We start from the raw sequence: 27,817 nt of genomic DNA, 5'->3' as shown, positions 1-27,817 counted from the left end.
CAAGCATAGCATTCACACTGGGAGGAAAGGACTGGAGTTAAAGTGTTGTGAGTCTTACACTGCTGATAAGAGTAAAATATTAAATTTTAAGCTCTGATATAAAAATCTAGTGTAAGCACTAAAGCAAAAATCTAGTGTAAGCACTAAAGCAAAAATCAACTTCAAAACATATGGGAGAGACAGATGTGAAAAACAAAAGGTAATTGTGAGATAAAACAGAGAACATGTCATGGTCTCTGCCCCTGGTTCTGGGCACAAGGTTCCTGAAACCCTGGCGATTCCAGTAATGAGATCACCAAGGGCATCTTTTGTTCTGGTCTTTGGTCCTTGCCTCCAGCTCCTGGCACTGAGCTCCAGAAGCCCTTGCCATTTCCTGGGTGATGGGAGGGTCTTTTTTCTATGAATTGATTCTGGGTGGCTCCTGAATGGCTCCTGGGTGGGGACTGGTCACCACGAAGACCAAGCCATGGTTGGAAGCTTGGATCTGTCAGCCATGCATTCCACTGTCTTGAGTGGGGAGGGGCTGAAATGGAGTTAAAGACAATCATGCCTACATGCCTACATGATGAAGCCTCCATAAAATCCCAACAGTACAGGGGTGGGGAGCTTCTGGGTTGGTGACCCCATGAAGATTTGGGGAGACTGGCATACCCGCAGAAGGCATGAAGCCCCTGCCCTACAAATTCCTTCCTCTTGATGTTCATTGGGGTTCTTTATCCCGTCCTTTATAATAAAACTGGTAATAAAACTAGTAAATGTACATCATTTTGCAGACAAAGGTCTGTATAGTCAAAGCTATAGATTTTCCAGTAGTCATGTATGGATGTAAGAGCTGGACCATAAAGAAGGCAGAGTGCTGAAAAGTTGATGCCTTCAAATTGTGGTACTGGAGAAGACTCTTGAGAGTCCCTTGGACTGCAAGGAGATCCAACCAGTCAATCCTAAAAAAAATCAACTCTGAATACTCATTGGAAGGACTGATGCTGAAGCTGAAGCTCCAACACTTTGGCCACTTGATGCCAAGAGCTGACTCACTGGAAAAGTCCCTGCAAAGACAGAAGGTCGGAGGAGAAGGGAACGACAGAGGATGAGATGGTTGGATGGCATCACCAACTCAATGGACATGAGTCTGAGCATACTCTGGGAGATGGTAAAGGACAGGGAAGCCTGGTGTGCTGCAATCCATGGGGTCACAAAGAGTCAGACATGACTTAACAACTGAACAGCAAAACAGTTAAGTACATGGTTTTCCTGAATTCTGCGAGCAGCTCTAGCAAATTAATCAAACTGCAATTGCTGAGGAGAGGGCTGTGGGAACCTCTGATATTTAACTGGTCGGTCAGAAGCACTGTGACAACCTAACTTGGGATTGGCATCTGAAGTGGGAGAAGGGGAGGGGGCAGTGAAGGTACTGAGACCTTCACCTGTGGCATCTGAAACCATCTCCAGGTAAAGTTTGTCAGAACTGAGTTAACTTGTTGGACAGCAAGCTGGTGTCCCAGAGAGTTGGTTGTTATGGGGTGTGAACTTAAAAAAATATTCACAGCCTTAAAGTTGAGAGTTATGTTTTATTTATTGAGAATTTTTAGGACTTTAAGCCCAGGAGGCAGCACTTCAAGTAGCCCTGAGAGAATTGCTCCAAGGAGGTGAGGGGAGGAGCAATAAAACATGATCAATATGCAAAAATCTATTTCTATATACCTGAAACAAAAAATCTGAAATTTTAAAACAATTCCATTTATAATGGCATTAAAAGAATAAAATACTAATGCATAAATTTAACAAAAGATATGCAATGTCTATCATTTGAAAACTACAGAACATTGTTGAGGGAAATTAAAGATCGAAATAACTGGAAAGACACCCTGTGCACAAGGACTGAAAGATAATGTCAAGATGGCAACACAACCCCAGCTAACATCACTGAAGAAGCTGAAAAGCTGATTCTAAAATTCAGATGGAATCACAAGGGACCTAGAACAGCCAAAAAAATCTTTCAAAAGAAAAATATTGGAGGCTTCACACTTCCTAATTTCAAAACTTACTACCAAGCAACAGTAATCAAAACACCATGGAATTGGTATGAGAATGATATGTAGATGGATGGAACAGAACTGAGTCCAAAAAACAAATCCATGTATTTATAGTCCACTGATTTAAGTCTCTTTAACAAATGGTGCTTGCACAACAGGCTGCATGCGTGCATTCTCAGTTGCTAAGTCGTGTCCAACTCTTTGTGGCCCCATGCACTGTAGACTATCGGCTCCTCTGTCCAGGGAATTTTCCAGGCAAATATACTGAAGTGGGTTTCCGTTTCCTCCTCCAGGGGATCTTCCTGGAGCATACCCAGGTCTCCCACGTTGGCAGGTGGATTCTTTACCACTGAGCCATCAGCGAAGCCTGGACAACAGGATACCCACATGTAAAAGAATAAAACTGAATCCTTACCTCACTCTGTATATAAAATTAACTCAAAATGAACCAAAGACCTAAATGTAAAAGCTAAAACTATACAACTCTGAAAAGAAAACAGAGGCATCAACCTTTGAACTTGGATCTGGCAATGGAGTCTTAGGAATGACACCAAAAGCACAAGCAACCTCTAAAGCATCAGCAGCATACACAGCGTTCATTCAACTTAAGGTTGGACTCAACAGCAAGAGTCGGTGCTCTCCATACTGAAAGAGGAACGCGTACACTTTATGTTCCAAACACGCAGGCAGCAAAGCCGACACACACAAACAATGGTGAACCTGGGACTTCCCTGGAGGGCCAGTGGCTAAGACTCCACACTTCCACCGCAGGGAGCAGAGGTTTGACCCCTGGCCCAACAAGCTAAGACCCAACAAGCAGCATGGTGTGCACACCACCCCCCGCCCCCAAAAGGAAAAGAATAGTGAACCCAGACAGAAAATGAGCCATGTGTCCCAGGATCCACATGGGGTGCAAACACACAGAGCTATGGATCCGGTGAGACCACCAAAAGGCTCCAAGATGAACTTGTAAGAGAACAGCACCCAAGGAAGATCCCCTAACTGCTAATTGGTAACAGCTCAACTATGAATACTCGCTGAAAAGGTGTACATGGGCCTTAGGTGAAAACCATTATTTGGTGGAGTTTTTTTTTTAGGTTAAATATTCCTGGGTTTTGACTTACAACATGCTGGGAGGGGTATAAAAAAGCCTAAGCAACAGCCTCTGGCCCTAAAGGCACTTACAGCATCAACAGAAGGAAAACCCTTTATCACAAAAGAAGTACCTGAACATTAGGAATCAGACTTCCCTAGTGGCTCAGATGGTAAAGAATCTGCCTGCAATGCAGGAGACTGCGATTCGATCCCTGGGTTAGGAAGATCCCCTGGAGAAGGAAATGGCAACTCACTCCAGTATTCTTGCCTGGAAAATCCCACGGACAGAGGAGCCTGGCAGGCTACAGTCCATGGGGTCGCCAAATAGTCAGACAGGACTTATGGACTAAGCCACCACCAAACGTTAGGAATAAAAACACACAATAGCAGATATCACAAGTCAATACAAAATGTGTTGACAGATTAGTCATACTGACGCTACTTCAGATGTTCAGACGAGGAGGGGAAGAAAAAAGAAATCACTATCATCTAAAGTGGTCAGAAAAAGCTTCATAAATAATCTTAAAGGTCCAATAAAATATAAACAGGAGACATAAGAGACAGGGGGTTCGATCCTGGGGTTCAGAAGATCCCCTGGAGGAGGGCATGGCAACCCTCTCCAGTATTCTTGCCCGGAGAATCCCATGGACAGAGGAGCCTGGCGGGCCACAGTCCATAGGGTTGCAAAAGAGTCGGACACGACTGAAGTGACTCAGCATACAAAATATAGATTGGACAGAAGAGGCATCACACATACTTGCATGCACACACACACACACACACACACACACACACACTGCCCCCACAGACCTGTGTATAAGAAAAATCATGGGCGGCCAAACAGTCTGGCCATGTCAAGGAAGAGTAAACTAGCCGAGGTAGCATTCCACCCTCCTGTGCCAGTAACAGACTGTATTAACCACATACTAAAATGATTGTGGGTTTGTATATAAAAAGATTTCCCTGCTTGATTTATCATAAATTTAGAGCAAACCAAACCGGTATGAAGAGAACTTTAAATTTTTTTTTTGGCTGCGGCCTGCAGCTTGTGGGATCTTTGTTCGCCCACCAGGGAACAAACCCTGGCCTGGCAGTGAAAGCACAGAATCCTAACCACTGGATCTCCAGGGAATTCCCACTTTAGACGTATCTTAAATCAAACAGATGTCTATTTTCATGTGAGGCTACAAACCATATCCAGCAATTTTTAATAGGAGCACAAAACCTAAAGCTATCCATAAAATTTTAGAAAGAAAGGAAAAGCTCAAACGATGACACCACAGTCCCAGTTGTGTGGAATCTCGGGAGACTTCGCTTCCTAGTTCCTTTTCTGTACTTTCCAGCTAGGATTTTAAAAAAATAAATAAAACTTTTTGTGGAGAGTTTTTTAGGTGTTACTTTTAAAAAGTTATTTTAAAAGCACATGTATCAATTTTCACAAAGGTATGAAATACCACTGGAAGACACTGGCAGCAGTGACAACTCTGGAAACCTGAGGGACGTGACAGCAGAAGCTTAGAGGATGTACTTTTATCACAGCTTTTTGTATCTTTTGAATTCAGTCCCACATTTACTATTAAAAAAAAAAAAAACTTTTCAAAAACCACAAGGATGTGAAACATGACAGACATTTAAATGCCCCCTATTTAATCTTCACAAACTATTATTAATGTATGTGGAAAAAAGGGAACAGCTGTGAATTATAAACCTTTTCTTCCAGCCTCAGTGAAATCTGTCAAAATGCGTGCAGAAAGACTATATCCTTAGTAGAGAAATGAGGATCTAGCCCAGGGGACTTTCATGGATTAGTGACCCCAGGATGCGCCTGGGGGTGGGTACCTGGCCACCCGACTGTGGACTGTCACCCGCCATTTATGCCTGCAGCTCATAAAATCACACTGGGCATGCGGCTGCCCAGGGGCCCGAGACCCCGCAGCCTCCTTGTGCTGCTGTAATTGCCTCCACTGATGAGGACGAGGTCAGCGCTCATCCCCTGCGGCTGACACAAACCGTGAGGTGACTGGATGGTGGACACTGGTGTTGGCCGTAAGCACGGCTGTCTTGCCCGTTCTGCATAGTCTCCCAGAGCTGGGGCAGCCTGGGGCTGAGTGAGTCTGAGACGAACCCGAAACCCACTCTGGTGACACCTGACTGAAGCCACACAGTGCTTGGTCCCTTCATAGCATGATCAGCAGAAATAATAATAAGCTTACTTATCACAGCATCAGGGAGTACAAGATACACACATGATTTTTTAAAATTCGTGCTACATGAAAGCAACCTAGAAGTCCATTGACAGAGGACGCGATAGAGAAGGTGTGGTACACACATATAATGAGTATTCAGCCATAAAAAGGAAAGCAACTGGGTCATTTGCAGTGATGCAGATGGACCTAGAGTCTGTCATACAGTATGAAGTCAGGAGGAGAAAAACAAACACCACATATTAATACATATATACAGAATCCAGAAAAACGGTACCAATGAACCTCTCCACAGGGCAGAACAGAGACACATGTGCAGAGAGTGGACCAGTGAACACAGCAGGGAAGGAGAGTGTGGGACAGACTGCAAGAGCAGCAGTGACGCGCACACCAGCACGTGTAAAACAGCCAGTGGGAAGCTGCTGTGAAGCACAGGGAGCTCAGCTTGGTGCTCTGCGATGACGTAGACGGCAGCTGCGACAGGCGGGTGGGAGGGAGGCTCAAGGAGGAGGGGATATATGTCTACATATAGCTGACTCATGCTGTTGTACAGCAGAAACTAACACAGCATCATAAAACAATTATACCTCAATTCAAATAAATACTTTAAAAACAAAACAAAAACTCACGCTAGTATTTGGCTTTACAGGGCTGAGTCCCACTTAGTCATCGGTACAAGCTCCCACCACAGATCAGTCGTAGCAAAAAGTGGCCATAAGGAACGAAGTCACACAAGCGCTTGCAAAAATTTTAATTAGAAAAAAGTGATTTAAAAAATACGTAGCAGAATTGTACTTGATGGGGCAAACAAGCAGTCACTCAAAGTAATTTAATCAGGGGTCCTAGCTTGTTTTTTAACTTTCTTCCATTCTACAGAGCATAAAAATTATATGCTTTAAAAAATACCCTTCATTGGAAATACTTTATAAAACACACAGTTTAAGCATAAAACAATGCATTATGGGTTCAAGAATACATTTATAAAGCACAGCAATGAAACATTCGCTTCAAATACGTAGACAGTATCTGAAGGTTTGCCCAACAATGACATTTGAAACAGAGGAAGAAAAGAGCACTGTCAATTAGTGTTACTCTCCCAGTACTACTGCATGAAATTAAAACACAGATTTTCAAATTCTAGTAGTGGTATTAAAATTAAGCTACTTGGTAATCGGGATTAAAAATAGCTCCAACTCTTTAAAGCACTTACGTTACTAGAAAAATCTGACTTTCCAGTTGGCAAGATGACCTTTAAAACATGTCACGAGTGCCGATCACAAGTAACAACGTGTAGCCCATAATGTCACACGCTTCTCGTCCCAAATCTGGTGCCATGGTGGCCAGTGCACATGTGTGAGACTGACCTTCACGGCCCATGACAAGTATAGAAAATCGTGATTCTTCTAAGAATCTCAACATGAAGTCCAAGAACAAACATGTTCAACAACAACTAATCTGTGGCTTGTGTTTCTTTAAAAAAAAAGGATAAGTCAGACTTGCAACCTCCTAAGTGAAAATTTGTTCTTGAAAGTGCTGTAGTCGAATTTATCTTCGTTTTCAGCTGAAAGGATGAAGCACAATAGCCACGACTTTGTTACAGACTAAAATCCAACAGGTAATTCCAACACCACCTAAAAACAAAGAAATTCAACATGAGAGCATGCAGGAGTGCCGCCCACATTTCCTGCCCCTGCTGCCTTTGACTTCTGGCAAACGGAGCACGCCAGTCCTCTCTGAGTCATGCTGGGCTAGGTCTAAGTTTGTGTTCTGTGGGTTCAAACTGATCATGCTTTCTACCGATTCACGGACCTGCAGGAATTACTCAGAACAATAAACAACGATTTGAATTTCTCTTTCCTGCCTGAGAGCTGTGCATCATTACTTATGACTGACTGTATTATTTATTATTTACATACTGACTGACTGACATTATTATTAACTGACTGTAGGACCACCCTCTCAGACCACTTGTCTTTCCCTCCTCACAAAAGCATTACAAACACGGAGCAATGTTTCTCCGGGCTTTCCCTGCCCCACTGATGCTGAGAGACAGGACGGCAGGCCACAAGATGCCTGGAAGGGTGGCCTCTTAGCTCCTCGGCTCAGGACCACTGAGAACCACTGGCCGTGCCCTCCTGGTTGAATCCAGAAAGGGGGAAGAGGAGGGGAAGGAAGGGGGTTGGCTAAGCTGATGTAGTAATTCACCGCCAGTGTGACCACAAATCCCAGCCAGAGACTGGCCGAGCAGCACGTGTCCTACAGCATCCACTCCACAGCAACAACCCGGGACAGAAACAAACGTCCTTTAGCAGGGAAAGTAGTAGATAACACACCTAACTGAAGAACAGCTACTCCAAGTTCCTTCATAAAGAAACCCCGTAAGCTGCCCTCTCAGCATAGCCAGCAGCATTTCAGTCTGCTAATGTGAAGAAACTTAATGATATGGGAGAGTGAATGTCACTCAGTCGTGTCCAACCCTTTGTGACCCCATGGACTATACAGTCCACGGAATTCTCCAGGCCAGAATACTGGAGTGGGTGGCCATTCCCTTCTCCAGGGGATCTTCCCAACCCAGGGATCGAACCCAGGTCTCCCGCATTGCAGGCAGATTCTTTACTGTCTGAGCCACTAGGGAAGCCCAATGTGGGAAAAGGCTTAAATAATAGGAAGGGTAAAAATTATATGTGCCAGATAACTTTTACTGTATAAAAATATATAGCAAAGAAGACTGGAAAAAATACACCACAATGTTAAGAGGGATATCCAAGTCTTTAAAAAATTTTTTCTGATATTTCTACTCATTCTACAAACACATGCACTATTTTTTCTTTTTCTGGCCATGCCAGGTGGCATGTAGGATCTTAGTTTCCCAGCCAGGGATTGAACCTGAGCCCCATGCAGTGGAAGCACAGATTCCTAATCACTGGACTGCCAGAGAATTCCCATGACATGGACTGATTTAACATCTGAACAAAATTCTTTCAAAAGTGAAAGAATGGCCAACAGCAGGAGATGCTGCTGAGGGACTAAGCATAGTGTGAATTCAAAAGGAGCCACTGAATCTGGGAATTAGAAGTGGTGTTTCAAAAAACGGGTATCAGACCATGGTATTGGCCTTGGACTGCAGAGGCAGGCTTGGGCTGAATTATAGCTCTGCCAGTTCACAGTTCGGTCATGCGGGACTAGTTAAGTAAATTCTCCTGGTGTTGGCTTCTTCGCCGCAAGCCTCGTGGGAGGGGAGGACACAAGCACTATTCACCCCAGGCGGCAGGGGGAGGTCACCTGACTGTACACGCCCCACATCAGCGTTAGCCACACTCCCCCACCACGCTTGCCAGAACCCTCTCACCTGCGACTCTCGTAGGAAATGCTACCAGGCGGTCCAGGGGAGTTATCCACTTGCTTGGCACCACAGCCACAGGGACAGAGTAATACTTCCAGATGAGTGAGACCATCAGGGCGGCCTGCGGAGACACGGCTGGTGAACAGAGACACCCTGCCCATCACACGACCCACCACCACGGAAAACAAGGAAACGGGAAGACAAACAGGAAACTCGCCCAATCAGTGACCTCATTCCCAGCCAATCCAGTCCTCATCATCCACACACACGATTAAATTAGCTGATACATTATCCAAGGTCTCCAAAGTGTAAGTGTTCCCTTCCCATTAAGCAACTCCTCGAAGTGGCCAGCTTATGCTAAATACACCTCGTTTGTGACAAAAGTGATGTCTCTCGGACCCTTGAGAAAACTAGCTGCTCCTCCCATCCTCAACCCAAGCGCAGCAGCAGCCCTCTGTGATGTTCAACGGCCCCTCTTTTCCCAGCAGCGTTCTGTCAGCTGTCTTCCGTCCTCTCCATGGTCTTGAAGATGCCACCCAGGTGACCAGACCTAAGAGCGCGGCTCTCGCAACTCCTGTCCCTGTGAAACCTCTCTTGTAGCAAAGTGACTGCCCCAGGATCAAAGTCCTCACACGCCCAGACCACCGGGACTGTGGGGGCAGGGCTCCCAGCACTGATACTCGGAGATCATTGAAAGCAGCTTCTAGCCTCCGGTGCAGCCCATCCACAACCTCAGGGTGGAGGGAGAGGAGCAGGGGCGAGAAATGAAACAAGGGAAAATCCACCAGATGAGAAAGTTGGGAAGCAATGGTGCTGGACTTGGGTGAGAATAAGGTGTCCCCTGACTGGGATAGACAGCTACTCGTCATCTACATGGGTGACAAGCAACCGCCACATCACTGACCACCTTAGAAAATACAATGTCTAAATAAGCTATCAACTACAAACAAAAGGGTTTCCCTGGGTGGCTCAGATGGTAAAGAATCTGCCAGTCAAGGCAGGAGATGCAAGTTTGATCCCTCAGTCAGAAGATCCCCTGGAGAAGGAAATGGCTACCCACTCCAGTGTTCTTGCCTGGAAAATTCCATGGACAGAGGAGTCTGGTGGGCTCCAGTCCATGGGGTCACAAAAGACTTGGCACTAAACACGATTTGGCGACTAAACAACAGAAGCAACAGACAATAAATGCTGGAGAGGACGCAGAGAAAAAGGAACCCTACTGCACGGTTGGTGCAAATGTAAGCTGGTATAGCCACTATGCAGAACAGTATGGAGACTAGAATAAAACTACCCTATGACTCAGCAATCCCACTGCTGGGCGTATACCTGGAGAAACCACAATTCAGAAAGACACACATACTCCAGTGTTCACCGCAGTACTATTTACAACAGCCAGGACATGGGAGCAACTCAGATGTCAATCAACAGGTGAATGGATAAAGAAGCTGTGGTACATACACACCATGAAATATTATTCAGCCATAAAAAGGAACAAAGTTGAGTCAGTTGTAGTGAGGTGGATGAACCCAGAACCTGTTATACAAAGTAAGTCAGAAAGAGAAAAATAAATATCAAATATTAACGCATGTATGTAGAATCTAGAAAAATAGTACTGATGAACCTATCACAGAGAAGAAAAAAAAAGATTCAGAGAAAGGACTGGTGGACACAGCAGGGGAAGAAGAGGGTGGAAAAGAGAGAGCAGCACTGACACACATAGACCATCATGTGTAAAACAGATAGCCAGCGAGAAGCTGCTGTGCAGCACAGGGGGCCCAGCAAGGCACTGTGATGACCTAAGGGGCGGAATGGAGGCAGAAGGCAGGCTCCAAAGGAAGAAGATATGTGTATATAATTATGACTGATTTGCAGATGTATGGCAGAGACCACCACAACATTGTAAAGTAATTATCCGCCAATAAAAAAATAAATAAAAGCAAATAGGAAGATGAAAAAATAATAATATGCTCTCTGACTTGACCCCCCAGGCTCCCAAAACTGCAACATGGAAGAACTCCAGAGAAGCTCATGTGCTAAAAAAATTCCAACGTTTAACAATTCTTAAAGAGAAAAGCTCAGTCACGTCTGACTACAGATACCATGAACTGTAGTCCTCCAGGCTCCCCTGTCCATGGAATTCTCCAGGCAAGAATACTGGAGAGGGTAGCCAGGAGAAATAGCAACAACCTCAGATATGCAGATGACACCACTCTAATGGCAGAAAGCAAAGAGGAACTAAAGAGCTTCTTGATGAAGGTAAAAGAGGAGAGTGAAAAAGCTAGCTTGAAACTCAACATTCAAAAAACTAAGATCATAGCATCTTGTCCCATCACTTCATGGCAAATACATGCAGAAAAAGTGGAAAGAGTGGCAGATTTTATTTTCTTGGGCTCCAAAATCACTGTGGACGGTGACTGCAGCCACGGAATTAAAAGATGCTTGCTAAAAAGAAAAGCTGTGACAAACCTAGACAACATACTAAAAAGCAGAGGCATCACTTTGCTGACAAAGGTCTGTATAATGAAAGCTGTGGTTTCCCAGCAGTCAGGTACAGATATGAAAGCTGGACCATACGGAAGGTGGAGGGCTGAAGAACTGATGTTTTCTAATTGTAGTGCTGGAGAGGACTCTTGAGAGTCCTTGGCTAGCAAGGAGATCAAACCACCAGTCAACATTAAAGGAAAACAACCCTGAATATTCACCAGAAGGACTGATGCTGAAGCTGAAGCTCCAATACCTGGGTCACCTGATGTGAAGACCTGACTCATTAGAAAAGACCCTGGTGCTGGAAAAGACTGAAGGCAGGAGGAGAACGGAAGAGGATAAGACGGGTGGATGGCATCACTGACTCAATGGACATGAGTCTGAGCAAACTCTGGAACATAGTAAAGGACAGTGAAGCCTGGCATGCTGCAGTCATGGGGTTGCAAAGAGTCAGACACAACTTAGTGACTGAACAACAACAAAGAGAAAAGCTAAAAGAGACTAAGAGGAAGAAAGGTGCTTTTTTTTAAGTCTAACTTAGAAATTCACAGTGTTCAGAGTCACACACTAGCAGGACCAGCCGGCAGCTGAAAGTGGGAAAGCCTGAATTCCCAGGCCTGGATTCTGGGTCACACGGTTTTGGAGGACTTCAATGACCCCAGATGACACAACAGGACACTTACTTGCAATATGTAGAAGGCAACACTTATAACCCATTTTATCTTGGCCAACTGAGCTGTCCGTGCTTTCACTGAAAGGAAAAACAAATGATATCAGTCCTTAAAAAAAAAATAAAATAAAGAAAATATTCAAGAACACAGAAATGTTTTTTCCTCTCATTAAATATTTTCTAACTATGTATGCAACATTTGCTCACCATGCTTAGAAAATATAAAATGGAATTTCTTAAAAATCACTCACCATGCCATTATTTAAAATAGAATCACAAACAGATTATGAGACCTGAAGCTTTAATTTTAAAAACTCTTAAAACTATTCATCTAAATCAGAGATTCATTTTACAACGCACTTCACCAACAGAACTATACTTTCTTTCCGGACTTCCCAGCCCACAAAGAACACTAATCCATAGTCTAGTTTGTCTCAGGCCTGTGGAAGCTCCCTCAGTGTGTTTTACAAGCCACACACACTCTTGGTACACAGGCTGACCTCCTCTCCATCCCATGAGAGAGTTAGGAACAGTGGCTGAGTAAGACCTGATCCCCACCCTGAAGTCAACACTCAGATAAGGAGACTCCTGGGCAATTTTTATAGTGTTCTCAAAAGCCCTTGAAAATTCACTGTAAGATTTTCCTGGGCTTCTCTCAGAAAAGTGTTGAATTTGAGAATATCAGCCTACAGAGAATGAAGAAAATCTAAGAGGATGTTAAAGCTTTCTGTGTGGGTTTTTTTGTTTTGTTTTTTGAGTTAAAAAAAAAATTTTTTTGGCCACACCTCAAGGCTTGTGTGATCTTAGTTTCTGGACCAGGGATGGAACCTGGGCCCCCAGCAGTCAAAGTGCAGAGTCCTAACCCTGGACCACCAGGGAATTCCCAGATGTCTGTGTTTAGAAAGCAAAGGTTCACCAGCAAACTAAGGAGAAAGTAAGAATTATTGTCAGGTCTCTTCCAGACAACTTAAAACTCTCCATCAACATCAGAACATTGAAGCTCAAAGGGTGTATGCTATGCATCTTCATATAAAGGCTTCTCTGTGAATCAGCTCTTACAAAGCTTTCCAGGCTACAGCTGAGCACAGTACCATGAGTTTTGAGTTTATCCGTCATCTTGTTGATCTTCCTCTCCAGCCTGGCATATCTGGCGAACTCGTCCATCATGTTGACAGTGGAGAGCTCCTGCTTCATGCCCTGGATCTCGGCTCGCATCTGGGACTCCTGCTCTGCGTCCTTCTGCAGCACCCGGGACATCTGGGGGAGGAAACAGCGGGGTCAGGGCCTTGTCCCCCACCTCCTCCTCCGTCCTATCAGCTTGCTGCTTCCTGCCCCTGGGCAAGCTGCCCTTTACCTCCACAGCCTGGCTTTGCTGCATGTGCTGGGCACGCTGCCCACAATCACTGCACAGATAAAGACTCCTTGCAGGCGAGTCCCCTGTCAACTATGCCTTTCCTTCAGCTGCTATAGCACAAATGTACGTAGCCTTCGTTTTTACTGTAAAACTGTGATTATAGGATGAAAACTGATTCCACCCCCAGAGCTGCACTCAGGTGGCAAGGATCCCACATCCTCTTCCCGCCCTTAAGAATTCAATTCTGTCCTCAATTAGGGCAGAGCAGGGGTGGGTGCTGGGTGTCAGAGATGAAGTGGTGGCTGGTGAAGACAGCGCTCCTACAGAGGAGCTGCCTGGCATGAGTCAGAGTCCCAGCAGGTGAGGGGGGCATACATAAGCATACACGACAGGAAGAAGGAACCCAGCCTATCATGGTGTCAGAGCCCCAGAGAGGGATGGGGCAGTGCTGGAGACCGAGGACCATTTACAAAGCACTGAGCTAGTCAAGTAAACCTACTAAGGATTATAGTAGCAGTGTTCTCACCGTTAGAAAAGGGAGTGAGAAATAAAAATCCATGGAGAACTAGAATGAGTCCTGCAGGGGTAGATTAAAATTGGAGACACGTGCCTTTCCAGACACACAGACAGAGGAAATAACAGACATAAATGTTTGCAAAGAATATGCCTGCACAGCCAGGGCCCCCATGGGAAGCAGCTGGCCCAGGCGCCCTCTCCAAGGTGTTCCTAGCGCCCAGACAGTGGAGGGGACCCACTCTCGCCACCCCTGACGCCCTTCCCAGGCACCGCCCCACAACACACACACACACACACACACACACACACACCTGCCAGGAACGCCAATGGCCCAGACTCCAGATGGCAGTGGCTGCCAGGGGGTGCCAAACCGACCAGGACGAGTGAGGGTCCCGAGAGAGTCAGGGGAGAGAGAGGCGACCACTCTCACAGGGGCACACAGAGAGGTCCACGGGCGACCTTGTAGGGCACTAAGAATCCCTCGGGATTGGCCCCGAGTGATGCGTGTACATCCCCAAATCCATGCCCACAGCACCTGATGAGATGTAATGAAACACAGCATCCTTCATGTGACAAACCCGCCAACATCGGACAGAGACATCCGCAGAACGCCATCGTGCAACACCACTGCCCTGCGAGCCTCGGGAACGTCAGCCACACAAGTCAGGGAAGGACCAAGACTCCTTCCAGACTAGAGAGGCCTGACAAGTATGCGCTACACACGACCCTGACGAAGGTCCTTCTGCTCGGAAGGACCTCGTCAGGACAGAGAACCCTGAATGGGACAGGAGGATCGTACCTAACGTTTGGACTGTGGACGAGGCCGCTGTTTATACCCTAAAGCCTCGTGGAAAGAGAAAGAGGGTGTTCAGGGTCACAACTTACTATCAAATGGCTCAGGAAACAAAACCAGTTCTTTCTATTGAACTTTTCTGCACATCTGTGTTTGTTTCAAATTTTAAAATATATAAACATTTCAGTGTACTGGTACATAGCAGGTGCACAATAACTGAGTCTGTTCCTCTAGCCCCAATGCCCGCTGCCCGGCACAGTGTGGTGACTCTTCAGTTCCAGGGGCGCAGACGCGCCCCTCCCCTCAACGCCCCACCAGGGCCGCTTTCCGGCACCCGAGCAATGAGGCCCTTCGGTCGCCAGAGGGCGCCTGCGCCGCAGCACACCATGTTTACCACTGCGAAGCCTCCTGCAGGCCTTGAGCCTGTAGCCAGACCTCCGCTCTGCTCGTCTTGTCCACTTTGCCCTGGACTGACCACTGCCCTACACTCTAACTAAAGGACATACACTCCGGCCAGATCCACCCTAGAGAAGAACACAGGAATGTGCCCAACTAGCTCTAAAAACCACAGAATCATCTTAAGAGGAAGGAGTTCATAGATGCTGCTTAAACTTTGTAAACCAAGAAACTGCTGGGTGGGGAAAAGGACTTTCAGAGGTCACAGATATTCTTTATCTTGATTGTTGTGGCGGTTACCCTACTGATTCACCACTTTAGGACAAACAAGGGGGAAAAGAGGAAGCAGTGACAGATTTCATTTTCTTGGGCTCCAAAATCACTGCAGATGGTGACTGCAGCCATGAAATTAAGACGCTTGCCCCTTGGAAGGAAAGCTATGACAAACCCAGACAAGCACATTAAAAAGCAGAGACATCAGTTTGCCGACAAAGGTCCACATAGTCAAGCTATGGCTTTTCCAGTAGTCATGTATGGATGTGAGAGCTGGACCATAAAGAAGACCGAACGCCAAAGAATTGATGCTTTTGAACTGTGGTGTTGGAGAAGACTCTTGAGAGTCCCTTGGACTGCAATCCTAAAGGAAATCAACTTTAAATATTCATTGGAAGGACTGATGCTGACGCTGAAGCTCCAATACTTTCGGCACCTGATGTGAAGAGCCAACTCACTGGAAAAGACTGATGAGATTGAGGGCAGGGGAAGGAAGCAACACAGGATGAGATGGTTGGATGACATCATCGACTCAATGGACATGAGTTTGAGCCAACTCCAGGAGATAGTGAAGGACAGAGAAGCCTGGTGTGCTGCAGTTCATGGGACTGAAAACAGTCAGACACAACTTAGCGACTGAACGACAACAACTGGCTTGAGATTAGACAGCCTATACAGCAGTAGGATGCAGCAAAAGTGTATGACCCAGGTCCAAGGACAAACCCAGTATCTTTCACCTGAATGACAAACAGCCATCTAATAAGGCACAAGACTCATGCATGTGCAGACTGCAGCAATAATTTCTTGTGAGAATGTGGAAGCTGCAGGGCTTAGGTTTGCTGTAAGCTTGGGGAAGGAGCTGGAGATGATGACAGGTCTTATTTATAGCTGTTATTTTTGTGTTTGTTTAGTCGCTAAGTTGTGTCCTACTCTTTTTCGACTTCATGGACTGTAGCCCGCCAGGCTTCTCTATCTATGGGATTTCCCAGGCAAGAACACTGGAGTGGGTTGCCATTTCCATCTCCAGGGGACCTTTCTGATTCAGGGATTAAACTCACATCTCCTGAAAGACAAACCCAATAAAAAGTGGGGGAAAGACTTAAACAGACATTTCTCCAAAGACGACATACAGATGGCTAACAAACACATGAAAAGATGCTCAACATCACTCATTATTAGAGAGATCCAAGTCAAAACTACAATGAGATATCACCTCACACGGGTCAGAATGGCCATCATCAAAAAGTCTACAAACAATAAATGCTGCAGAGGGTGTGGAGAAAAGGGAGCACTCTTGCACTGTTGGTGGGAATGTAAATTGATACAGCCACTATGGAAGACTGTATGGAGATTCCTTTAAAAACTAGGGAGGGAGGGTATGGGGAGGGAGGAGGGCTCAGGATGGGGAGCACGGGTATACCTGTGGCGGATTCATTTCCATGTTTGGCAAAACTAATACAATATTGTAAAGCTTAAAAATTAAAAAAAAAAAAAACCTAGGAATAAAACCACCATATGACCCAGCAATCCCACTCCTAGGCATATACCCTGAGGAAACCAAAATTGAAGGAGATACATGTATCCCATTGTTCATTGCAGCACTATTTACAGTAGCTAGAACATAGAAGCCACCTAGATGTCCATTGACAGATGAATGGATAAAGAAGTTGTGGTACATATACACCATGGACTATTACTCAGACATAAAAAGGAATGCATTTGAGTCAGTTCTAATGAGGTGGATGAACCTAGAGCCTATTATACGGAGTGAAGTAAGTCAGAAAGAGAAAGAGAAATATTGTATACTAATGAATATATACAGAATCTAGAAAAATGGTACTGAAGAATTTATTTGCAGGACAGCAATGAAGAAACAGATATAGAGAACAGACTTATGGACATGGGGAGAGGGGAGGAGAGGGTGAGATGTATGGAGAGAGTAACATGGAAACTTACATTATCATATGTAAAATAATCAATGGGAATTTGCTGTTTTATCTCAGAAAGCTCAGACTGGGGCTTTGTATCAACCTAGAGGGGTGGGATGGGAAGGGAGATGGAAGAGAGGTTCAAAAGGGAGGGGATATATATACCTATGTCTGATTCATGTTGAGGTTTGACAGAAAACAACAAAATTCTGTAAAAGCAATTATCCTTCAATTAAAAAATAAATTAATTTTAAAAAATGACTCGCATCTCCTGCATTGCAGGTGGATTCCTTACCACTGAGCCACCTGGGAAGCCCAGGAACAATTCACTGAGGAATACAAAACCAACAGCCTCTTTGAACAACTGAGATTAGTTCTGTATGTGGTTCTAAGATGAGGTTTGATCCCTGGGTGGGGAAGATCCCCTGGAGGAGGGCATAGCAATCCTCTCCGGTATTCTTGCCTGGAGAATCCCATGGACAGAGGAGCCTAGCAGGCTACAGTCCATGGGGTTGCACAGAGTCGAACACAACTGAAGTGACTAAGCAGCAGCAGCCAACATGAGGCAGAGAGAGATGGGGATACGTAGGGAGAATCTAGGTGATTCTATAGGTGTGCCAGGCAACACACAAAATGAGAGAAAAACCTGCAAGTCATATATTTAATAAGGAGTTAATATCCAGACTATATAAAAAATTTCTAGTGTAAGTGTTAAGTCTCTCAGTTGTGTCCAACTCTTTGTGACCCCATGGACTGTAGCTCGCCAGGCTCCTCTGTCCATGTAATTCTCCAGGCAAGAATACCGGAGTGGGTAGCCATTTCTTTCTCCAGGGGCTCTTCCTGACCCACGGATCAAACCCAAGACTCCTGCTTTGCAGGCAGATTCTTTACCATCTGAGTGAAGAACTGAAGTGTTAGTCGCTCAGTCATGCCTGACTCTTCGCAACCCCATGGACTGCAGGACCCCACCAGGCTCCTCTGTCCATGGGATTTTCCAGGCAAGAATACTGGACTGGGTAGCCATTTCCCTCTCCAGGGGATCTTCCCGACCCAGGGATTGAACCCGGGTCTCCTGCACCGCAGGCAGAGTCTTTACTGACTGAACTAGGAGGGAAGCCCTGTCTGACTCAACTGTGAAAACACAGCCCCTTACTCTGGAGGTGCACCTGCAGAGGATGCCCTTCTCCCAGGGACAGCTCCTGAAGCCCCATGGAAAAATGGCCGGCAGGGAATTCTGATGGTCCAGCAGTTAGACCATCTAACTCACTACCTCTAACTGAGAGGGCTGAGGGTCCAGATTCAGTCCCTAGTCAGGGAACCAAAATCCCACAAGCCATGTGGCATGGCCAGAAAAAAGGCCACAGAGCAGAATAGACATTTTCCATATACTGATAGCCAATAAACACATGAGATGGTATTCAACATCACTGATCATTAGGAAAATGAAGATAAGCCACTCAGCATCCATTAGGATGGCTATTATCCAAAAAGAAAAAAATAATAACCTAAAAATAACAAGTGATGGAGAATGTGAAGAAATTGAAATGATGAGAATTTAAATGATGTGGCTGCTGTGGAAAACAGTATGGCAGTTTCTCAAAAAAAAAATAAAAATAGAATTACTGTATGATCCAGCAATTCTACTTCTGGATATTTACCCAAGAGAAGTGAAAGCAGATTCAAATAAACACTTATAATACCAACGTTCCAACAGCATTACTCACAATAGCCAAAAGGTGGAAACAACCCCAATGTCCATCAAAAGATGAGTAAAAATCAAAATGCAGTATATACGTAAGTGCATACTCAGTCACTCTGTCGTGTCCAACTCTTTTCGACCCCATGGACTATAGCCTACCAGGCTTCTCTGTCCATAGAACTTTCCATGAAGGGATACTGGAGTGGGTTGCCATTTCCTACTCCAAATACAATGGAATATTATTTGGCCTTAAAAAAGAAGGAAATCCTAACACAGGCTACAACAGGGATGAACCCTAAAGACATTATGCTAAGTGAAGAAATAAGCCAGATGGAAAAGGACATGAAATATAAGACAGAAAAATATGATTTCACTTATACGAGGTGCCCAGAAGAGTCAAATTCAGAGAGACAAGAGAGTAAACTGGTGGTTGCCAGGCGCTGGGGGAAGCGGCACGGGGCTAACCCCCCGGTTCAGTGGGGAGAGTCTCTGTTTAGGAAGCTGCAGCTGTTCTGGAGATGGATGGTGGTGACAGCTGCACGACGATGTGAACAGACTCAATGCCACTGAACTATGTACCTCAAAGTAGTTACAGTGGCCAATTGCATGCTGTGTATATTTTACCACAATTTTTAAAAAAATAAAATGAAAGAAAAGTGGGCAAGGGCCTGCTCTTCAAGGGTATTTTATGCAATGCTAAGTACTTGGGACATCATCTTAAAGACAAGGCAGCATCAGGAAAAATTCTGAATGGGGGATGGGATTAAATGGGGGATGGGATTAAGACAGAATTCCCCATGCCTCAGGGCAAGGTGGTGGTAGTGGTAAAGAACCCACCTGCCAAAGCAGGCGACATAAGAGATGCGGGTTCGTTCCCTGGGTCAGGAAAATCCCCTGGAGGAGGAAATGGCTACCACCACTTCAGTATTCTTGCCTGGAGAATCCCATGGACAGAGGAGCTTGGTGGGCTACAGTCCATGGGGTCACAAAAAGACTAGCACACACTTGGGTGGTAAGGTCCTAGAATAGAGTTGTTGTTCAGTCGCTCAGTCGTGACCGATTCTTTCTGACCCCAAGGACTGCAGCATGCCAGGTTTCCCTGTCCTTCACTCTCTCTTGGAGCTTGCTCAAAATCATGTCCATCGAATCGGTGATGCCATCCAACCATCTTATCCTCTGTCGCCCCCTTCTCCTCCAGCCCTCAATCTTTCCCAGCATCAGGGTCTTTTCCAGGGTAGAATAAAAGAAAAAGAAGTAGAAATTTTGTCTATCTTTAAACACCCGACCATCACCGCCGGGCAGATTTATATCTGGAGAGAATAGCAGAACTGAGTTCCCAGGATCCTGCTACAGCGTGGTGCTCCCCACCTTTGAAGTCTGGGTCTGAGTCAGACAGCTCCTCAGAACCACTGTAGGCATACAGAGGGCGCCCTTCCCCGGGGAACAGCTCCCTACGTCTCCCACACACACCTCCCATCAAATGTGCCACCCAACCCCATCCATATTCACGCTCCAGAAGGGCAGACCTTGGAGAATCACAAACCAAAGATCAAATCTCCAGCCATCAGTCACCAGCTGGATGACTTAGTACAACTACTAGACTCTGGGCCAGACACCTCCTCCTGGAGGTATAGGAAGATGGGATGGCAGTGACAGCAGTCCTGGCGACTGAACACGAGGAACTGTACTCATGATTGGGCAAAACGCCCCGCAAAATGCTCCGAGGTGGCCGTGGCTCCTCTGGGTACAAGAAACAACACGAAGAGCACTGAGATTCTCTGTCTATGCTGTCTCCAACCCCTCCCGCCCCACGAATGGGAGCCCCTGCACCCTGAGACCCATCCCTTGGGACCTGGCACAATAGACACTGCACACAAGGCGGGATTTCCCCGAGCCCCGGCTGCCGAACACTGGCCCTCAGCACCCGAAGGCTGCTCTCCGCCCCCAGGGACCAGAGGATAACAAAAATGAGGGGGGAGGCCGGCAGAAAGGCACTGGGCACTCCAGGCTTAAGGGCTGCTGCCACGTGAAAACGTGGCCAAGTGTGGGCAGGTTATTATGTTTTGTTTTTTCTCACCGAGAATCCAGAAACCCAGATTTAGGGGTAAAGCTTTGTACCCAAACGCTAGCACACTCAAAAACATCTTAGAACACAGAACAGCCCAACCGAGACGCCTCAGCAGGCCGAATCCGGCCCTCAGGCGGCCAGCTGGAGACCCCTATGTCTACCGCAGGTTGGCCGAGGACTAAAGCTGCGACCCCATCGGTCCCTGGAGGGCCAGGTAGCCACTTACGAAAAAGGAGAAGGACGGGAGGAGGATCCTGAGCACATTGCACCCAAACACGAAGCTGAGCACCAGCAGCCACGCCCAGCGGTCGGCCTCGACAGCGCTCATCTCAGAAGCTAGCGGCGTCGCCGGGTCCGCTAAAGCAGCTCCATGGGGACCACGCCGACGGCCGCGCGTGCGCATTGAGAACTGCGACCCGCAGAGGGGCGCCGCCGCGCCTGCGCACTGAGCCGCGCTTCGGGAGGCGGGGCCATCTTTTCTTCTAATTTCTTTACATTCCCGGCTTCCGTAGCCTTCTTGCTCCGGTTCTTTCATCTCTGCGGAACATATTTTCCAAATTCGGCCTCCACCGTGACTTTAGTTTTGTTTTATCAGCAAACTACTTGTGTTATTATGTAATTAATACTTTCTTTAAATTGACTCAGCTTTATTCCTAAGCAACTGTATTTTTAAAGACACAGTCCCGTAAATAGTGACCGTCATTACAGTAGCAAGGAAACGTAAAAACGTTTTGCAAGTAGAGTTCAGTAAGTAGTCTTTACATTTCAAAACTAAGTGAAGTGAAGTCGCTCAGTCATGTCCGACTCTTTGCGACCCCCATGGACTGTAGCCTACTACGCTCCTCCGTCCATGGGATTTTCCAGGCAAGAGTACTGGAGTGAGTTGCCATTTCCTTCTCCAGAGGATCTTCCTGATCCAGAGATCGAACCCAGGTCTTCCACACTGTAGGCAGACGCTTTACCGTCTGAGCCACCAGGGAAGTCCATTAGATCAGATCGGATCAGTCGCTCAGTCGCTCTTTGCGACCCCATGAATCGCAGCAGGCCAGGCCTCCCTGTCCAAAACTGCGTACCTGAAAAATAAGTAGTATCGTAAAAGGCCATGGTTACATTCAACCTGTAAAAAAGGGCTTACCAGGTGGCGCTGGTGGTAAAGAACCCGCCTGACAATGCAGGAGACAAGAGACGCAGGGTTCCATTCTCACATGGCAACCCACTCCAGTATTCTTGCCTGGAGAATCCCATGGACAGAGGAGCCTGGCAGGCTACAATCCATGGGGTCGCAGAGAGTCAGACAGTACTGAAGCGACTGCGCACAAACCCACATGTAGGTGAAGATGACGCTTTTGCAGTAAATGGATGCTAATCCCATTTATGTGTACTAGATAAAGCAAAAGATGATTAGCTCTTCTGCCTGGCTGGAGTCTGAAAACTAATTTCCAATCCAAATGAATGGAGGAGCTGTGGTTCTACAAATTTCTAGTTAAAGAAGACATATGAGATGTGACTGTTCAATAGAGACAGAGTGAATTATTTTCATGGAAAGGTGATGCTAAGCTTACCAAAACACAGGCTTGGAGCCTGCTTCTCCTCCATAGCCTTACCCTGAAGCCAGACCAGCCAAGGCTGCACCCTGGCTACCTCTACCCACTAAAAGTTTAGAAGAATTGGATGCAGCAACAACCTTGTGAAAAGTGAAGTCAGGTCCTCCTGTGTCCATTTCCTGGAAACCAGTCTCCACTTTCAGGAGGAAGAGGACAGTATTGCCTGCTCCCCAGGATTTGGTTTAAAAAAAAAAAAAAAAAAAAAAAAACCTGGAGTGTGTCCAGTCTAGGATAGTACAACAGTGGTGAGAAAAGACCAGCAGTACCTGGTCTTCAAAGGCAACCCAATTCGAGTAACTCAGCTCTCTCCTATTGCTCTATTTGGGTAGCTCTCAAAAAGCAGAAACATCACTTTGCAGACAAAGAGCCCTATATTCAAAGCTATGGTTTTTTCAGTAGTCATGGATGACCATACAGGATGGACCATAGAGGATGGATGACATGAGAGTCTGACCATAAAGAAGTCTGACTGGTGAAGAATTGATGCTTTCAAACTGTGGTGCTGGAGAAGACTCTAGAGTCCCCTTGGACAGCAGGGAGATCAAACCAGTCAATCCTAAAGGAAATCAACCACGAATATTCATTCTAAGGACTGATGCTGAGGCTGAAGCTCCAATACTTTGGCCACCTGATTCAAAGACTGACTCATCGGAAAAATGCCCTGATGCTGGGAAAGATGGATGGCAGGAGCAGAAGGGGATGACAGAGGATGAGATGGTTGGATGGCATCACCAACTCAATGGAAATGAGTTTGAGCAAGCTCCAGGAGATGAAAGACAGGGAAGCCTGGTATGCTGCAGTCCATAGGGTCGAAAAGAGACATGACTGAGCTACTGAACAACAAAAAACACCAACAGTTGAAGGCTGACAACACTATCCAGGCATCACACAACTTTCAAGTTAAAAAAAAAAAGAAAAGAAAGCAGCCATCCCTTAGAAAATAAAGATTGTGATAATGTCACAAATGGATTTCAGTCCAGAGCAAGACTGGAAGAAGATACTATCACCACTGGGGGCTTTCACCAAACCATTTCTTTTTCAAAACCGGACCCTCAAAAAAAAAAAAGAAAAACTGGAACCTCTGACATAATACAACAATTCCTCTTCATACCACTTCACAGAATGGGGTTCAGTTCAGTTTAGTCTCTCAGTCGTGTCCGACTCTTTGCGACCCCATGAATTGCAGCATGCCAGGCCTCCCTGTCCATCACCAACTCCCAGAGTTCACTCAGACTCACGTCCATCGAGTCAGTGATGCCATCCAGCCATCTCATCCACTGTCATCCCCTTCTCCTCCTGCCCCCAATCCCTCCCCATCTCAGAGTCTTTTCCAATGAGTCAGCTCTTCACATGAGGTGGCCAAAGTACTGGAGTTTCAGCTTTAGCATCATTCCTTCCAAAGAAATCCTAGGGCTGATCTCCTACAGAATGGACTGGTTGGATCTCCTTGCAGTCCAAGGGACTCTCAAGAGTCTTCTCCAACACCACAGTTCAAAAGCATCAATTCTTCAGTGCTCAGCTTTCTTCACAGTCCAACTCTCACATCCATACGTGACCACAGGAAAAACCATAGCCTTGACTAGAAGAATCTTTGTTGGCAAAGTAATGTCTCTGCTTTTGAATATGCTATCTAGGTTGGTCATAACTTTTCTTCCAAGGAGTAAGTGTCTTTTAACTTCATGGCTGCAGTCACCATCTGCAGTGATTTTGGAGTCCAAAAAAATAAAGTCTGACACTGTTTCCCCATCTATTTCCCATGAAGTAATGGGACTAGATGCCATGATCTTCGTTTTCTGAATGTTGAGCTTTAAGCCAACTTTTTCACTCTCCTCTTTCACTTTCATCAAGAGGCTTTTGAGTTCCTCTTCACTTTCTGCCATAAGGGTGGTGTCATCTGCATATCTGAGGTGATTGATATTTCTCCCGGCAATCTTGATTCCAGCTTGTGCTTCGTCCAGCCCAGCGTTTCTCATGATGTACTCTGCATAGAAGTTAAATAAGCAGGGTGACAATATACAGCCTTGATGTACTCCTTTTCCTATTTGGAACCAGTCTGTTGTTCCATGTCCAATTCTAACTGTTGCTTCCTGGCCTGCATACAGGTTTCTCAAGAGGCAGGTCAGGTGGTCTGGTATTCCCATCTCTTTCAGAATTTTCCACAGTTTATTGTGATCCACACAGTCAAAGGCTTTGGCATAGTCAATAAAGCAGAAATAGATGTTTTTCTGGAACTTACTTGCTTTTTCCATAATCCAGCAGATGTTGGCAATTTGATCTCTGGTTCCTCAGCCTTTTCTAAAACCAGCTTGAACATCTGGAAGTTCACAGTTCACATATTGCTGAAGCCTGGCTTGGAGAATTTTGAGCATTACTTTACTAGCATGTGAGATGAGTGCAATTGTATGGTAGTTTGAGCATTGTTTGGCATTGCCTTTCTTTGGGATTGGAATGAAAACTGACCTTTTCCAGTCCTGTGGCCACTGCTGAGTTTTCCAAATTGGCTGGCATATTGAGTGCAGCACTTTCACAGCATCATCTTTCAGGATTTGGAATAGCTCAACTGGAATTCCATCATCTCCACTAGTTTTGTTCGTAGTGATGCTTTCTAAGGCCCACTTGACTTCACATTCCAGGATGTCTGGCTCTAGGTGAGTGATCACACCATCGTGATTATCTAGGTCATGAAGATCTTTTTTGTATAGTTCTTCTGTGTATTCCTGCCCTATATCAGTGGCTTTTATGTTAATGTTAAACCACTACTGAGACTGTTGCAGTGAAAAGGAAAAAAGAGGAATACGTTTTTCTTTCCCTTTCTTGAGAACAGTGAGCAGACCTAAACATTCCTAGTTTTTACTTAAACTGTTCCTAATCGGTAGCCTGTAACTAAGTTTGCTTTTCTGGCCCCTGACTCTGCCTGTCTGTAACTAAGTGTTCTGTTCTGCCCCCTAAGCCATTTTGCACCTATTATCCTTTGACTCTGTGCTAATTACAACCTGTAGCTGGTGCTCACCTTTGCAGCACTCTCTTCACAGACCACCCCTTTTCTCTTTTTACAAATCAGAAAGAAGGCCACAGTACAATAAACAAAAGACAATGGATCCAACTACCAGGATACTACTGTCAGAGGCTACCAGAGGCCAGCCAATGACTGTTTTTGAAACATTGCAAAAGGAAGAATATGAGGCCCTAATACTTTTGCTCCTTATCACCGACCCCTGGCTTTGAGTCTTCATCTTATATCAGTCCCTAGACTCCTCATACAGAGAGGAAACCAACCCTGAATATTCACTGAAAGGACCTGATGCTGAAGCTAAAGCTCCAACACTTTGGTCACATCATGGGAAGAGATGACTCATTGGAAGACCCAGATGCTGGGAAAGATGGAGGGCAGAAAGAGAATGGGATGACAGAGGATGAGATGGTTGGATGACATCACTGACTCAATGTCATGAGTTTGAGCAAGCTCCAAGAAATAGTGAAGGACAGGGAAACCCAACCATGCTGCAGTCCATGGGGCCACAAAGAGTTGGACACGGCTTAGTGACTGACGACACCAAGAGTCCTCATGGAAATGGGGGGGGGGAGCGGGGGGCACAGTTCTTGAGGCATAAAACTACTGTGTTCCCCTCTCCACCAGCTGAGGATTAAAGCCACCTTTCTATTTCCTCCAAACTCTCTCTCCATATTTTTTATTTGGCTTTGGTGAGTAGAGAAAGCCAAGATTTTGGCCGGCAACAATTGGAGAAATGAGTTTTCTAATAGAGACCAAATCTTGGTCAGATACTTGGAGGAACTTCAGCAGGAACCAGAGACATGCCCAGAACTGAGTGATTTAGGGTCAGTGACTGAGGGCGGCCCACCTGTGAAGTCTTCTCAAGACAGGCACACCCAGAAGGCAACACTGAACTAACTGCAAGGTGAAAATGAGATAGCTTCAGTTCAGTTCAGTTCAGTCGCTCAGTCGTGTCCGACTCTTTGCGACCCCATGAATCGCAGCACGCCAGGCCTCCCTGTCCATCACCAACTCCCAGAGTTCATTCAGACTCATGTCCATCGAGTCAGTGATGTCATCCAGCCATCTCATCCTCTGTCATCCCCTTCTCCTCCTGCCCCCAATCCCTCCCAGCATCAGAGTCTTTTCCAATGAGTCAACTCTTCGCATGAGGTGGCCAAAGTACTGGAGTTTAAGCTTTAGCATCATTCCTTCCAAAGAAATCCCAGGGCTGATCTCCTTTAGAATGGACTGGCTGGATCTCCTTGCAGTCCAAGAGACTCTCAAGAGTCTTCTCCAACACCACAGTTCAAAAGCATCAATTCTTCGGTACTTAGCTTTCTTCACAGTCCAACTCTCACATCCATACATGACCAATGGAAAAACCATAGCCTTGACTAGACGAACCTTTATTGGCAAAGTAATGTCTCTGCTTTTGAATATGCTATCTAGGTTGGTCATAAATTTTCTTCCAAGGAGTAAGCTTCTTTTAATTTCATGGCTGCAGTCACCATCTGCAGTGATTTTGGAGTCCAAAAAAATAAAGTCTGACACTGTTTCCACTGTTTCCCCATCTATTTCCCATGAAGTGATGGGACCTGATGCCATGAGCTTCAGTGATTCCCAAATCAGGGAAAACAGAAGCAATAAAGAGAAGAAACAGTTCAGTGGGAACTGAATTCACCTCTTCTTAGGTTTGCCCACTTGGTTGTACTAAATAATGACGATGATCACATACAAGGTTGAACCAAGCAAATGACCCACAATCTTTCCACTGGGAGCTAGGGGTACATCGATATTCAGAGTAAGTTAAGTAAAATCTGTAGTGTTTGTTTCAGTAATTGACTGGCACAAATGAAGTGCAGGCAGGTACCTCGCTTACACAAATCTTATAGTCATCATCTTGCTCAGTGGCTGTCAGAGGCTTCATCTTGTCTGTATATTGGCAGCCAGTCCTAGGTCCAAGATGGCTAACAATGAATGAATTAGGATCTCTTGAAAAACTGCATTCTATGATAGTTGAATATTCAAGTACTCTTGTGTGTGTGTGTGTATATATATATATATATATATATATATATATATATGCATGTGCCTGCACATGTGTGTATAAGGAGCTAATTAGAAAGGAAAGTGTAGCAGATTGTAATTTGAGCTGTTTTGTTGTTTTTTCTTAACTGTTGACTCTTAGTTTTTAAAAAGCATTTGTGCAGAATTTTAAAGTGCAAATGTTAAATATCTTTCAAGGCAGAGAGGTTATTGCTAGATAGTGGTTGAACAGCATCATAAATGTACTGAATGACAATGGACTGTATACTTTTTTTCCAATTTGTGTCAAGAACCATTTCTATTGATACCTAAATTT

At 45.5% G+C, this 27,817-nt stretch overlaps 1 protein-coding gene across 1 annotated transcript; it reads right to left on the bottom strand.

Annotated features, from left to right (window-relative positions):
* Positions 1 to 6,066: 6,066 nt before the first annotated feature.
* On the bottom strand, positions 6,067 to 21,272 carry GET1 (guided entry of tail-anchored proteins factor 1). The gene is made up of 5 exons (XM_006054753.4): positions 21,083 to 21,272; positions 12,921 to 13,086; positions 11,843 to 11,910; positions 8,682 to 8,796; positions 6,067 to 6,963 (listed from the first exon to the last, which is right to left on the bottom strand). The coding sequence occupies exons 1-5, from the start codon at positions 21,257 to 21,259 to the stop codon at positions 6,890 to 6,892; spliced, it is 600 nt and encodes a 199-aa protein (XP_006054815.2). The 5' UTR covers positions 21,260 to 21,272; the 3' UTR covers positions 6,067 to 6,889.
* Between the last annotated feature and the right edge of the window lie 6,545 nt (positions 21,273 to 27,817).

The sequence above is a fragment of the Bubalus bubalis genome, chromosome 1, assembly GCF_019923935.1.
Source record: "Bubalus bubalis isolate 160015118507 breed Murrah chromosome 1, NDDB_SH_1, whole genome shotgun sequence".
Taxonomy (NCBI): domain Eukaryota; kingdom Metazoa; phylum Chordata; class Mammalia; order Artiodactyla; family Bovidae; genus Bubalus; species Bubalus bubalis.
This window is presented reverse-complemented; position numbering and strand designations above follow the sequence as displayed.